We start from the raw sequence: 16,075 nt of genomic DNA, 5'->3' as shown, positions 1-16,075 counted from the left end.
CAGAATTAATTTCCGGCTATCCTGAAACTGACAGGCTGTATTTATTCGAAGTCCATTCTCTCTGGTTGAGTTTTGACATAAAGAGTCACTGACTGAAAATACCTTTTATTCAGATGTCATCTGAGGGCCACCTTCCATATCTCTGTCTGCTCCTTCTCTGTCTCTTTTCCAGGCTCATCAGAACTTGCCTGACCACTAACAGTGGAACTCCTCGGGGCTCCGATTCAGGCCCAGTTCTCTTCTTACATCATATTCTCCTCAGGCAAATTTAGTCCCGACCACCATGTTCCTCACCACTGGTACCTCCCAAATGTATTTATGTGGTTCAAACCTCTCCTCTGAGGTCCAGGTCGTTATTTCTAACCCACTGTTCTGCCTGTGCATGTGAATGTTTCCCATCCAAGACTGAACTTGGGATTTCCTCCCCTCCAAACGGCTGTTCTTTTAGTGTTTTTAAATTCAATGAAGACAAAAAACTTCCATCCAGAAGCTTAGCAGCTATTCCTGATGCCTCCTTCACCCTCACCTCCCCCCACACCCCCGCCCCAGCAATCAATCTCTTGACCTTGTCTGCTTTACCCACCACGTAGTTTCTCCTGAGTGGCCCACTTTGGCCGACCTTTATTGCCACCACTCTGCTCTGGTCATTTCTTGTCCAGACCCCTGCTGTAGGCTTCTAACTAGTCTCCGTGTCCACTGTGGGCTCTCTAATCCATTCTCCACACTGAGGCATTTTCTCAAAATGCACATCTTCTCAGGCCACTGCAAACCTTCCAAACCCATGCCTCCTAGTCTACGGTGCCTTGTGGTGGGTCCTTCCCTGCCCCTCCAGCTGCTTCTCAGCCACGCTCCACGCCACGCTCTGCGTGGCAGACCCGCTGCTTCTCTGTTCCTCAAGCGTGTCCACTGCAGGGATTGGCACCTGCTCGTCGCTCTGCCCGTCCCATGCTTATCTCCACTCAGCCTTCCTACCTCAGCTTAGCCCTCTGTTCCTCAGAGGTGCCTTTTCCTGAACTTCCAGCCTTTATTAGAAGCTGTTACACATCAGAAATACCTTCCCTCTGAACACTTATCTCAGTTTCCAAGTTTATATTCACTAAAGTGGTTTCTTGATGAAAGCCTTTGCTTCAAAAGAGCTCCAGAGGGAAGAGGGCCCACGGCTTAGTTTGCTCACTGTATCTCTCCAGCAGGCAGCCACGTGCCTGCACATAGGTGATGTTTAAAAAGCTCCCTGTGGGCTTCCCTGGTGGCGCAGTGGTTGGGAGTCCGCCTGCCGATGCAGGCGACACGGGTTCGTGCCCCGGTCCGGGAAGATCCCACATGCCGCAGAGCGGCTGGGCCCGTGAGCCATGGCCGCTGAGCCTGCGCGTCCAGAGCCTATGCTCCGCAACGGGAGAGGCCACAACAGTGAGAGGCCCGCGTACCGCAAAAAAAAATAAAAAATAAAAAGCTCCCTGAATGAATGAGTGAACTGCTGTGTCTCTGAGGCCCTGACGAGGCAATTACAACAGTCCGCAGTGTATATCCATAGTTTGTGTTACGAACTTGTAAATAAAATCAGGTCCAGGTGTGATGGAAGGTTGAACATAACCTGCAGATGCCAAACCTGGCCAGGGAAACTCAGGCCCGCCTGCCCCCTGGCCTGGTCCCGCCTGGTCTTGTGACATTGGTGAGCATACCCTTGACAAAAATGATACGGGCATCTTCGCTAAGAACAAACAATGATTTTGAGGGACATACCAAAAGTATTTGCCGTCTCCTCAGGGACATGGGCTCACTAAAAACACATTTAGTTTAGGTAACTGTTCAGAAAAATTATTATCTCTATCTTCACGCAAATAGCTTTTTCCTGCTTTTTGTTTTCGAAGCTGACAGGACAATTAAAGTCATTTATCTCAAAACACAGAAAGTTCAAAGGTGAACTGCCAGTCCTAGGAAATTTCTAGCTACTTTTCAATAACATGTTTCCACGTTACGAAAAGAATCAAACATTATTGGGTGCCGTGTTCCTAAGATGAAATAAACACTCATTTTCACTGGATATTGACATACAAAGTGATTAATGCCTCTCTATGTCAAAATTATTATACAACTGTATATAAAACATGTTTTTAATCTTTCCTCTATTATTTTACTTATTAATACATTTGTTCCAGGAATAATTGAAGATAGTATAACAGCACATAAAATACAGCAAAGTAACATAAATTATAAATCAATTAAGAATTCAAAAGAAAAATAGGGTAGGATAGAAAATAGATGCAGAAATGAGGCCAATTAAAAAATGCCTTTTGTAAGGACTAATATACTGCAAGGCAACACTGCTGGTTGTCTGCACAACAGGTTGTCCTGCCCTTCTTCCTTCTACAGAGTCCTGATTATGTTCTGATATCGAGTATCCTGTGCTCAGTCCTGGAGGATGAACCGTGGTTGATCTAAGAGAGTCACGGGCCCCTATCTGGACCATTTTGTTAGAAAGGAATGTCCTTGCTGTGTGAGACAATTTTAGTGAGATCTCTTACTTGTGGCTGGGAGGTTTCTGACCGATGCACTTGCTGTGGTTCTCATTAGGCTCTAAGCTTTCCAGCAGTCCACACCAAAAGGGAGATTTGGTTAGAAATAAGGCAGTGTCCGTAAAACAAAAACAGGCTCGCACCTCAGGAAAAGCACAATATTGCTAAGACTAAGCAGTATGCTGAGGGTCTGTAGGGATCCACTCACTTGTCCAATGTATTTAAAATCCTGAATGAAAGCATCCATGATAAGGATACTGTAATCGGCAATCCAAGCCATATTTGCCTTTTTCTTTTGACATAATTCATTATTCACCTTGAAGTTTCATTTTCTATATGCTTCTCAAGTTGAAACATTATTCTTTGAGCCAAAAGAAAATGCACTTAACAAATTAATTTGGACAACGGGTGCAGACAAGTTGTTCTTTGCAAACGAACCTTTGGCTTATGACTACAAAGCCCTAATTCTATGAGTCGGTAGACCGGTGAGGTGGGTAGGAAAAAGGTCTAGATGGTCCCCATGTGCTTCTTTTAGAAAGAATGTGTGTCTTGCTCTGTGTATTTCTACAGAAAAAGTGTAAGCATTCAACAGGACAGGGAAAGATCATATTCTAAAAAGAATTGTTTTCCCCCTTGAACAGTGACATAAGAAGACGTTTTACTTTTGTATCTAATTTTATTTTGTCTAGGAATCAGACTTCTTTTTCAGTTTATCTGTTTGTCCGTCTATGTATTTATATCCAGCTTATAAAGAAACGAAGCAAACATAGCACTGATAGAAAGAATATCTCCTGTGTGCTCTCCTTGATGGCTTGAACTCCCAGCCAGTTGCAATAGCCAGCCTACCAGGAATAGACCCCACTTCAAGCCCATTTACTATTTTAATGACAAGAACTTGCTAATGTGGGCACTCAAAATGTAACCTTGGAAGGGAATGCTCTTCATACCAGGAAATCTTTGAGAAGGCTTGAGTTCTTGCCATAACTAAAAATCTGATGATGTATTACTGATAACTTCATCCCCAAATGAAAGCTAGCTCCCTGCTTCCATAATCCCCGGGGAGAATCACACCGAGAAGAGAGGAATTTGGAGAGAACGTGAAGGAAAGAGACTTCAGTTTCTCTTTTGAATAAAAATGAAGGCACCAGTCTAGGTGAGTATAGAGGACACACCTTCCAGATGCTGCGGGAAGTGGCCTGCACGTCTCCTACAGCACTGATATAGCAACTGCAGACAGTTCATAGAGGACCAAAGAAAGAACAGACTGCTCACGGTGGGCGGGGTTTGGTGGGGCTTCGGAATGAGGAATGTAGATGTGAAATGGTCTCTCCCCCAATTAGGCTTTGTATCCCAGCGGTGCTGACACTTCAGACTTCATTGCACATCCTGGCTTTCTCTTTAGTAAAGGGGAACGGTTCCATTCCAGCTGACGGTGGCCTCTCCCCACCTAGTTCTGATTGCTGCCTCCACTGGAGAAAACCGTCTTCCTGGCCTGTGTTCATCTTCATGTCGGACTCTTTCCCAGTGATGGGAATGAGTATCTGAGGGGGGAAACAGCCAGCATTTAGACCCCAGCCTACGTATAGTATACGGTTTTGGAGGAAGCCAGGAAGGAAGGAAGGTAGGATGGGTGGGCAGGAGTTGGGCTCAGGAAGCTGTGTTCCTAGAACTGGGTAAGCAGAGGGGGATTCTAGTAGATGATGGTATTTAGACTCGCCCCATACAAAACACGACCATGATAACCTGGTTTGTTGTAGAGTTTGGAAATGGAATATTGATGACATGGAATGGCATGGTCCAGCACCAGATGGGACACATAGAGCCGGGTGTAGGTCACCAGATGTTGTCAGGAAAAACAAGAAAAGAGAGAGCTTACCACTTCTCAATGCTTCTAAGAGTACCTTTGCATTTGGGGGTGAAGGGCAAAGTATTTTCATGAGTAGTCAAGAACTGAGTTCCAGGCCCAGGTTGGTCTCAAATGACATTTGAGAGGGTACTTAACATCTCTCAGCCTCATTTACTCAGTTAGAAATCATTTTTTGGCCACTTCAGTTTCCTCTGTGTAAAATAAATATCATAGTATCTACCTCAGATGACTGTTGGGAGAATTTAATGGGATAATGTATGTAAAGTTTTCAACACAGCACCCGGAACAAAACGTTTGCCATGCATGTGAGCTAATAAAAACAAAAACAAAAAACGGTGCTTTCCTCAAAGAAGAGAGTAAAGTAGAAACAATGATATATTTTAAGGAATGTATTGTCAATGTCCCACTAAATGAAATGGGCTCATGTATATCTATATATCTATATAGATATTTCTCATAAGTAGAGAAAAAGAATTAGGAGTCACACAGATAAAGCAGTCACTAAGATACTTTTCCAAATTTAGTCATAATAATGACAAGTTGCTTAACACCAGACCTGTGATACTGAATGCAAAGAGTCAGACATCAAATCAGCAAGGCTCCGCCTATGGTGCCGAGGTACCAGATACAGCCTCCCAGTCTCATCATGGTTTTTCCCTTGTCCAAAAGGCCAATGTTTAAAGACATCTTAAGATTAGTCTTTTTTCCTCATGTGTTTAAAAAAATATGGTGGGAATTGAAGTGGATTGTGTGGTCGCCCTTGGAGCAGAACCTCTAAGGTTTGCTGGGACTGTACCTTCATTATCGTTGCTTTCCTAGTGGCTGGCTGTTAGTAGGCCTCCAAAATGCTTTTTGAACTAATCTGAACACAAATGCCCTCTCAGTTTCGTTACTATGTCCCAGGATGATTGATCATCTGATGTTTGTTCTTGGGATAGAATAGACCAGTTGGAACCCCCCTGCCCCATCCCTTTCTTTTTCTAGTTCTTTCCTTGGGCATTACATGCCTTGTGCTCACAGATAGAAGACTCCAGGGAAGACTTTTTTGGAAATCTGACTCTCAACCTTTTGTTTTTTCTCTTACCTAAAAGTTGTTGGTTCCTCTGTGCTACTTCCGGACCCCCTGCCCTTATTTAAAGCAGGTTTAGAATTTCCATGTTACAATGCTTAGGTTAGGCCCATGGGATTGATGCCTAGGTTTCATCTCAGAGATCACACTTCTACCTCTTCCTGTAGAGCTAGCATGAGCTGTGAACCGGCAGTAGCCGCATCTCTCTGAGCGCGTTAAAGGTCAGGGCGCTTGGGATCTGGAATGCTCACCTACGGTAAGGTGCGCAGGCTTGTTCTGTGCGGGCTGGCCACTGTAGAAGTACAGATCAAAGAGGCGCTCCACTTTCCAGTCTGATAACAGCTGCCTGTCTGTGCTAAAAAGGACGCTGTAATTTCCGTTGATGTTGCACAGCCAAATAGGTAACTTGGGAGTCTTCAGCATGCTGCCCACCTGCAAGGGGAGAGGGGAATGCAGATGAACATAGAGATTTGGCCACATTGTGAAAGATGCTGATATGGCATCAGGATCAAAAAGCAGCTTGGAGGCTCGGCGTTGCGCTGGGAGCTGCGCAGGGTGCAGTGTGTGAAGGAAGATTTCAAACGAAAGCTTCATCATGAATGAATTTGCATTTATGAATGGTGTGGTGGTGACGCTGCAGTTTTTCTCTGCATGGATTGTATTTTAAAACATTTTGGGGATGGGCTCACGGAGGAGGTGGAACCATTTCAGTTCAGTTTGGAAGTGAGGTGGAGAATAAATAGATAAACTGAAATAGAAATGTAGGGGTGGAACAAGAGAACGTCAAGTGATCTTTGTTGTTGACTAGTGTATTTACCCCCGTTCCCAAGGTAGGACAGTATTTCATTCAGCAGGTGGTCATTCAGGCAGCACTAACCATTTAGAATATAGGAAAAAGAGACTATTTAGAATATGGAAGTAGTGAATATTTTGAATACAAAAAAAAGCTTCTGGGAAATAAGGGGAACACACACACCCTCACTCACACAGATATACCTATATCTGCGTGTTAACGTGTAGATCAATTGTGAAGAGGTACTTGGAGCTGAGTGTACTAGTTTAATATTACCTATAATTTTAAGTTCACTGATTTAATCAGCTTGTTATCTGTTTTTTCCAGGCAACTGTCAATTCAGCCTTGAATTTTCAAGTTAGTGCATTAGATTCACAAAAACCCCACTCTGGGAGGTGCTGTAACAAAGGGTCCTGCACACTGCTGTAGCCCCTGAGGGTATCTCGATATTATAGTGTATTTTTCTTAATGGTGTCTCCCCTATTGTTTGAAGAGGCAGGGAAGCACATTTTGTTAAATGCCATTGAAACTCATTAATGTTAAAAAAAAATTTTTTTTTCTACTTAAAGAGATAAACATGAGCTACATGGAAACCCCCATCATTTTCCCACGATGCCAGGGAGAGCTCTGGACCCTCAGCCCTGGCACGTCTTCCCATGACAAAAGGATTCAGTTCTGTTTCTTTTCTTCTCAGTCCTTCAAGTTGTCCTGTGTGCTCAGGAGCAAATTCTTTTGTGTGGGAAATCCAGCTTTCAGAAAATGGTCACGTGTTTTGTAAACCCAAGTACTAAAGGCTAATAACTTGACATTCTGATTTCTCAATAGCTCTATTCAAATCTCTTCCTTTTTCTAGAGTTTAAATTCTTCAGTTGTGGGTGAGTGGGTGAATCAGAGGTGCTTTTGTCTTTAAGCTTTTCTCTTCAGCTACTGGAGAAAAATTATATTACTGTGTTCAAAAGAAATGACCTCAGTTTTAGTTGACAGTTGGAAAAAGGGGTGCAAACCCAGCACCCCAGTCTGGATACGCTCATAGTGGGTGCAGGTGGTACCACACCAGCACTGGCCCCTCTGGGCTGAGTATAACATGAGCCTCTCACACACCAAACGTGGGGTAAGTCGCCCACTGGCTACGTTGGAAATAAAACACAGAGGATGTGCCGTTGAAGCAGCCCCATGTGTTTAAGTTCCAGGAGCCGCCCCCAAGTTCCAAAGAACACTGTCGCCATTCATAGTTATAAAATAAGCTCTTTCTTTCCCAGGCCTTCTTGCGATGGTGCCTCCTGTGCTAAGGTTATGTGTAATCAAAATATGATCCATATGACTTGGGATTGTTAAGGTTGGAACACATGGATCAACCAATTAGGAAACTGAGGGCTGTTTGTAATCAAAAGCCACTCCATTTGAACTTCAGGTCGATGTTCTGGCTGATTTTAAACAAACGAAATTTCCTGTAAATTATGTGTGGGTGGATGTAATAGACTGTAGGCATATATGATATTGTTTCATGGAATCTTTGTAATGTAGGCAAAATTCAACAGGCACTCAGATTCATACTCTGCAAAGGGCTGACACCACACTGTAGTGATTTTATGCAACAATGCAATGGTTTTCTTTCCTGAACTCAAAACTACTCAAGATTTTATTAAAGTAGGAGGAAAATGAAGTAGTTATAAATATAACAATCTCCAACACCCAAAGTGATCACCCAGAGACCCCACACTAAACAGGCAGAGTCCCGCTTGCCTTGAGAGATTCTGGTCAAGAGGAAAATGTCTGTCACAGCACTTTGGGTTTTAACTCTGAGGGGTGAGCCTTCGGATTACAGCTGAGAACATACCTGGTTTAAAGGGAGTCCCACAAAACCAAAACTGAGCACCTCCCTATGGAACCCAGCCAAACATCATGCCCCTTTCATTCCTCTGAGCACCATGTAATCTGTTTGACTGGAATCTTCTGTTAAGAATTTGTATTGCGAGTTCAAGATGGCGGAGTAGAAGGACGTGTGCTCACTCCCTCTTGCGAGAGCACGGGTATCACAACTAAATGCTGAACAGTCATCGACAGGAAGACACTGGAACTCAACAAAAAGATACCCCACATCCAAAGACAAAGGAGAAGCCACAGTGAGATGGTAGGAGGGGCGCAATCACAATAAAATCAAATCCCATAACTGATGGGTGGGTGACTCACAGACTGGAGAACACTTATACCACAGAAGTCCACTCACCTGAGTGAAGGTTCTGAGCCCCACGTCAGACTTCCCAACCTGGGGGTCTGGCAATGGGCAGAGGAATTCCTAGAGAATCAAACTTTGAAGGCTAGCGGGATTTGATTGCAGGACTTTGACAGGACTGGGGGAAACAGAGACTCCACTCTTGGAGGGCACACACAAAGTAGTGTGTGCATCGGGACCCAAGGGAAGGAGCAGTGACCCCATAGGAGACTGAACCAGACCTACCTGCTAGTGTTGGAGGGTCTCCTGTAGAGGCGGGGGGTGGCTGTGGCTCACCACGGGACAAGGACACTGGCAGCAGCAGTTCTGGGAAGTACTCCTTGGCATGAGCCCTCCCAGAGTCTGCCATTAGCCCCACCAAAGAGCCAGGTAGGCTCCAGTGTTGGGTTGCCTCAGACCAAACAACCAACAGGGAGGGAACTGAGCCCCACCCATCAGGAAGCTTGTACAAGCCTCTTAGATAGCCTCATCACCAGAGAGAAGACAGCAGAAGAAAGAAGAACTACAATACTGCAGTCTGTGGAACAAAAACCACATTCACAGAAAGATAGACAAGATGAAAAGGCAGAGGGCTATGTACCAGATGAAGGAACAAGATAAAACCCCAGAAGAACAGCTAAATGAAGTGGAGATAGGCAACTTTCCAGGAAAAGAATTCAGAATAATGATAGTGAAGATGATCCAGAACCTCGGAAAAAGAATGGAGGCAAAGATCGAGAAGATGCAAGAAATGTTTAACAAAGACCTAGAAGAATTAAAGAACAAACACCTGGAAGAATTAAAGAACAAACAAACAGAGATAAACAATACAATAACTGAAATGAAAAATACACTAGAAGGAATCAATAGCAGAATAACTGAGGCAGAAGAACGGGTAAGTGACCTGGAAGACAGAATGGTGGAATTCACTGCTGCGGAACAGAATAAAGAAAAAAGAATGAAAAGAAATGAAGACAGCCTAAGAGACCTCTGGGACAACATTAAACACAACAACATTTGCATTATAGGGGTCCCAGAAGGAGAAGAGAGAGAGAAAGGACCCCAGAAAATATTTGAAGAGATTATAGTTGAAAACTTCCCTAACATGGGAAAGGAAATAGCCACCCAAGTCCAGGAAGTGCAGAGAGTCCCAGGCAGGATAAACCCAAGGAGAAACACGCCAAGAAACATAGTAATCAAATTGACAAAAATTAAAGACAAAGTATAATTATTGAAAGCAACAAGGGAAAAACAAAAAATAACATACAAGGGAACTCCCATAAGGTTAACAACTGATTTCTAGGCAGAAACTCTACAAGCCAGAAGGGAGTGGCATGATATACTTAAAGTGATGAAAGGGAAGAACCTACAACCAAGATTACTCTACCTGGCAAGGGTCTCATTCAGATTCGATGGAGAAATCAAAAGCTTTACAGACAAGCAAAAGCTAAGAGAATTCAGCACCACTAAACCAGCTCTACAACAAATGTTAAAGGAACTTCTGTAAGTGGGAAACGCAAGAGAAGAAAAGGACCTACAAAAACACACCCATAACAATTAAGAAAATGGTAATAGGAACATACATATCGATAATTACCTTAAACGTGAGTGGAATAAATGCTCCAACCAAAGACACAGGCTCACTGAATGGATACAAAAACAAGACCTATATATATGCTGTCTACAAGAGACCCACTTCAGACCTAGGGACACATACAGACTGAAAGTGAGGGGATGGAAAAAGATATTCCATGCAAATGGAAATCAAAAGAAAGCTGGAGTAACAATACTCGTACCAGGTAAAATAGACTTTAAAATAAAGAATGTTACAAGAGACAAGGGAGGATACTAAATAATGATTAAGGAATCAATCCAAGAAGAACATACAATTATAAATATGTATGCACCCAACTTAGGAGGCACCTCAATACGTAAGGCAACTGCTAACGGCTCTAAAATAGGAAATCGACAGTAACACAATAATAGTGGGGGACTTTAACACCTCATTTACACCAAAGGACAGATCATCCAAACAGAAAATTAATAAGGAAACACAAGTTTTAAATGACACAATAGACCAGATAGATTTAATTGATATTTATAGGACATTCCATCCAAAAACAGCAGATTATACTTTCTTCTCAAGTGTACACGGAACATTCTCCAGGATAGTTCACATCTTGGGTCACAAATCAAGCCTCGGTAAATTTAAGAAAATTGAAATCATATCAAGCATCTTTTCTGACCACAACGCTATGAGATTAGAAATCAATTACAGGGAAAAAAATGTAAAAAGCACAAATGCATGGAAGCTAAATAATACGCTACTAAATAACCAAGAGACCACTGAAGAGAGCAAAGAGGAAATCAAAAAATACCTAGAGACAAATGACAAGGAAAACACGACTATCCAAAACCTATGGGATGCAGCAAAAGCAGTTCTAAGAGGGAAGTTTATAGCTATACAAGCCTACCTCAAGAAACAAGAAAAATCTCAAATAAATAATCTAACCTTACACCTAAAGTAACTAGAGAAAGAAGAACAAACAAAACCCAAAGTTAGTAGAAGGAAAGAAATCATAAATATCAGAGGAGAAATAAATGAAATAGAAACAAAGAAAACAGTAGCAAAGATCAATAAAACTAAAAGCTGGTTCTTTGAGAAGATAAAAAAAATTGATAAACCATTAGCCAGACTCATCAAGAAAAAGAGGGAGAGGACTCAAATCAACAAAATTAGAAATGAAAAAGGAGAAGTAACAACTGACACAGCAGAAATACAAAGCATCCTAAGAGACTACTACAAACAACTCTATGCCAATAAAATGAACAACCTGGAAGAAATGGACAAATTCTTAGAAAGGTATAACCTTCCAAGACTGAACCAGGAAGAAATAGAAAATATGAACAGACCAATCACAAGCACTGATATTGAAATTGATTAAAAATCTTCCAACAAACAAAAAGTCCAGGACCAGATGGCTTCACAGGTGAATTCTATCACATATTTAGAGAAGAGCTAACACCCATCCTTCTCAAACTCTTCCAAAAAATTGCAGAGGAAGGAACACTCCCAAACTCATTCTATGAGGCCACCATCACCCTGCTACCAAAACCAGACAAAGATGCTACGAAAAAAAGAATATTACAGACCAGTATCACTCATGAATATAGATGCAAAAATCTCAACAAAATACTAGTAAACAGAATTCAACAACACATTAAAAGGATCATACACCATGTTCAAGTGGGATTTATCCCAGGGATGCAAGGATTCTTCAATATATGCAAATCAATCAATGTGATACACCATATTAACAAATTGAAGAATAAAAACCATACAATCATCTCAATAGGTACAGAAAAAGCTTTTGACAAAATTCAACACCGATTTATGATAAAAACTCTCCAGAAAGTGGGCATAGAGGGAACCTACCTCAACGTAATAAAGGCCATATACGACAAACCCACAGCAAACATCATTCTCAATGGTGAAAAACTGAAAACATTTCCTCTAAGATCAGGAACAAGACAAGGATGTCCACTCTAGCCATTATTATTCAGCATAGTTTTGGAAGTCCTAGCCATTGCAATCAGAGAAGAAAAAGAAATAAAAGGAATACACATTGGAAAAGAAGAAGTAAAACTGTCACTGTTTTCAGATGACATGGTACTATACATAGAGAATCCTAAAGATGCCACCGGAAAACTACTAGAGCTAATCAATGAATTTGGTAAAGTTGCAGGATACAAAGTTAATGCACAGAAATCTCTTGCATTCCTATACACTAATGATGAAAAACCTGAAAGAGAAATTAAGGAAACACTACCATTTACCATTGCAACAAAAAGAATAAAATACCTAGGAATAAACCTACCTAAGGAGACAAAAGACCTGTATGCAGAAAACTATAAGACACTGATGAAAGAAATTAAAGATGATACAAACAGATGGAGAGATATACCATGTTCTTAGATTAGAAGAATCAATATTGTGAAAGTGACTATACTACCCAGAGCAATCTACAGAATCAGTGCAATCCCTATCAAATTACCAATGGCATTTTTTACAGAACTAGAAAATAAAATCTTAAAATTTGTATGGAGACACAAAAGACCCTGAATAGCCAAAGCAGTCCTGAGGGAAAAAAACCGAAGCTGGAGGAATCAGACTCCCTGACTTCAGAGTATACTACAAAGGTACAGTAATCAAGACAATATGGTACTGGCACAAAAACAGAAATATAGATCAATGGAACAGGATAGAAAGCCCAGAGATAAACCCGCGCACCTATGATCAACTAATCTATGACAAAGGAAGCAAGGATACACAATGGAGAAAAGACAGTCTCTTCAATAAGTGGTGCTGGGAAAACTGGACAGCTACACGTAAAAGAATGAAATTAGAACACTCCCTAACACCATACACAAAAATAAACTCAAAATGGATTAGAGACCTAAATATAAGACCGGACACTATAAAACTCTTAGGGGAAAACATAGGAAGGACACTCTCTGACATAAATCACAGCAAGATCTTTTTTGATGCACTTCCTATTGTAATGGAAATAAAAACAAAAATAAACAAATGGGACCTAATGAAACTTAAAAGCCTTTGCAAAGCAAAGGAAACTACAAACAAGACAAAAAGACAACCCTCAGAATAGGAGAAAATATTTGCAAACGAATCAATGGACAAAGGATTAATCTCCAAAATTTACAAGTAGCTCATGCAGCTCAATATTAAAAAAACAAACAACCCAATCAAAAAATTGGCAGAAGACCTAAATAGACATTTCTCCAACGAAGACATACAGATACCCAAGAGACACATGAAAAGCTGCTCAACATAACTAATTTTTAGAGAAATACACATCAAAACTACAATGCGGTATCACCTCACACCAGTTAGAATGGGCATCATCAGAAAATCTACAAGCAACAAATGCTCGAGAGGGTTTGGAGAAAAGGTAACCCTCTTGCACTGTTGGTGGAAATGTAAATTGATACAGCCACTATGGAGAAAAGTATGGAGGTTCCTTAAAAAACTAAAAATAGGGCTTCCCTGGTGGCGCAGTGGTTGAGAGTCCGCTTGCCAATGCAGGGGACACGGGTTCATGCCCCGGTCTGGGAAGATCCCACATGCAGCGGAGCGGCTGGACCCGTGAGCCATGGCCACTAAGTCTGTGCGTCCGGAGCCTGTGCTCCGCAACGGGAGAGGACACAACAGTGAGAGGCTCACGTACGGAAAACAAAAAAACAAACAAAAAACTAAAAATAGATTTACCATATGACCCAGCAATCTCACTACTGGGCATATACCCAGAGAAAACCATAATTCAAAAAGACACATGCACTCCAATGTTCATTGCAGCACTATTTACAATAGCCAGGTCATGGAAGCAGCCTAAATGCCCACCAAAAGACGAATGGTTAAAGAAGATGTGGTCCATATATACAATGGAATATTACTCAGCCATAGAAAGGAACAAAATTGGGTCATTTGTAGAGACATGGATGGATCTAGAGACTGTCATACAGAGTGAAGTAAGTCAGAAAGAGAAAAACAAATATCGTATATTAACGCATATATGTGGAACCTAGAAAAATGGTACAGATGAACCGGTTTGCAGGACAAAAATAGAGACACAGATGTAGAGAACAAACGTATGGACACCAAGCGGGGAAAGTGGCAGAGGGGTGGGGTGGTGGTGTGATGAATTGGGAGTTTGGGATTGACATGTATACACTGCTGTGTATAAAATGGATGACTAATAAGAACCTGCTGTATAAAAAAATGAATAAAATTAAATTTAAAAAAAAAAGAATTTGTATTGCTTTGGGGTAGACACAGTTTATCAGCCAAGCTCCCCCAAAGGAGGATTCTAAATATCTTTTATTGGTGAGATTCCACCAATGCAGAATTGGTGCGTGTTGCCTCATGTTGCCATGGTAAGAAGGAAATTAAATTGTGATACAGTGGTGCTATAAATAAAATACCTTTCTCCTTAAATTCACTCATCGTGTAATAAGCCCAGTGTGTTCAGCCTTACATGCAGCAGTCAAGCCTTCCATAACATGTATCCTTTAATGTAAAGTTATGAAGATAGGAAGAAGGACGGGACAATTCTAAGCACCAGAGGGTGAGGATGGCGTCCACGTAATGCTTTCCTATGCTGCCGTCTAGAACAATGGCTCTTACAGTATGCCTTTGCACAGCGAGCTTGATGTTGAAGTCCCAAGGCCCCCAGCCGGTGATCTGAACCAGAGAAAGGTGTTGGAAGTGTTGTGCGTTTTTCGCTGATTCCTGGTGACAATTTGTGTGCATGAGTGCTCGTGGTTGGACTCTCATCTCTGCCACCTGGAACCTGAGTTGATGTAAATTCTCTCAGTGAGTTTGCAGGGATGTTGTCATGTTTGCGGGGCACTACCTCAGTGACTCAGTGGTAGAGAACAGTGGGTGGAGCTTCATCTGGTACTTTGAGGGTTGGCTATCTTCCTATCAGTCTCTTTAAAGGGAAAGTGTAAAAAGGGAAGAGGGTAGGACTCGGGTGGTGATGTGCTCTGCCAGGGCTGCCGGGGGAATAAATCCAGCAAGATATAAATGGCTTCAGTCCCTTCTAAAAACCAGAGTTGATTTTTCTTCTCTGTGGCAGGTGCGAAGGTAATGTAAACCTCCTAAGGCTTTCCAGATGGTGTTAGATTCCAACTGCTTTATGTTCTCACTTAGGTATTGGAACCTCACACTCAAACCTGTACCTTCAAATAGAAAAGTGACGGGAGGCTTCAAAATAGTGCCTCGTCCTGAGGGGAGCTGGCTGTGTGCTGCAGGAACCAGCCGTCTGCTGGGCTCTGGGGGCCTTGCCATGTCATCTAATGAGAGCTCCTTTTTCATTTTTTAATCTCACCCGCTGGGCTGTGACATTGGGACTGAAAGACGTGTGTTTTTGCAATCTCTGCAATTTTGTCACCGAGTAAGAAGAGATTCACTTCGGGAAGACAGATGCAGTGGTACAGGAGGGGTTTCACCTCGACAGCAGAATCTGTCAGGCAGCACGTTGGTTTTCTTTTGAACTCAGAAACCTTCTTATATTAGGTTTCTATTACCAGTGCCTACACAGAATCTTCTGATTTAGAGCATCCACCCCAGGCAGGAGTCCCTAAGTACCCATAAAATGCTTAAACCTAGATACTTTTGGCATATTCACGTGTCCTGTGCAGAGTCACCATGCCTCAGAGCAGAAAGGGAGGGGAGTGATTGTGAGATCCTCAATCCAGTGATGCTTAAAGTATTGTCCTAGACCCACATCTGGTTCTTTTCTGAGCAAATTGTTGTTCTGCAAGAAGTTCTATGATAAAATGTTGTGAAATACTAGACATCTGTGTGCACGGCAGTCAGATGGGGCTTCTGGTTAGCATGTCTCTGAGTGCCACTGAGCTTGTCCTTCTAGAAGTCAGTGGATAAAGTTCTAGATGTTGAGCACGACCGTCATGCATTCTAAAACGGAGCCATGATCTTGCCACCATCTAACTGTTGTAGTTCAGCATCACTGGACCTGTGATTGATCTCATAGATTATGTAATACAGATCTACATCTCTATGTCCATACATTGATGTGAT

The 16,075-nt window shown here is 42.0% G+C and overlaps 1 protein-coding gene across 1 annotated transcript in view; it reads right to left on the bottom strand.

The window, feature by feature from the left end:
- Positions 1-3,911: 3,911 nt before the first annotated feature.
- Positions 3,912-16,075, bottom strand: part of MINDY4B (MINDY family member 4B) — a 40,583-nt gene continuing 28,419 nt past the window's right edge. Inside the window, exons 11-12 of the mRNA XM_067739787.1 lie at positions 5,701-5,881; positions 3,912-4,054 (exon numbers count right to left, since the gene is read on the bottom strand). Coding sequence (XP_067595888.1) covers positions 3,912-4,054; positions 5,701-5,881 — 324 coding nt within the window. The remainder of the gene's footprint in view (positions 4,055-5,700; positions 5,882-16,075) is intronic.

This window comes from Pseudorca crassidens, chromosome 5, assembly GCF_039906515.1.
Source record: "Pseudorca crassidens isolate mPseCra1 chromosome 5, mPseCra1.hap1, whole genome shotgun sequence".
Classification (NCBI taxonomy): Eukaryota; Metazoa; Chordata; class Mammalia; order Artiodactyla; family Delphinidae; genus Pseudorca; species Pseudorca crassidens.
The sequence above is the reverse complement of the archived record's forward strand: the minus strand, read 5'-3'. Positions and strand labels throughout refer to the sequence as shown.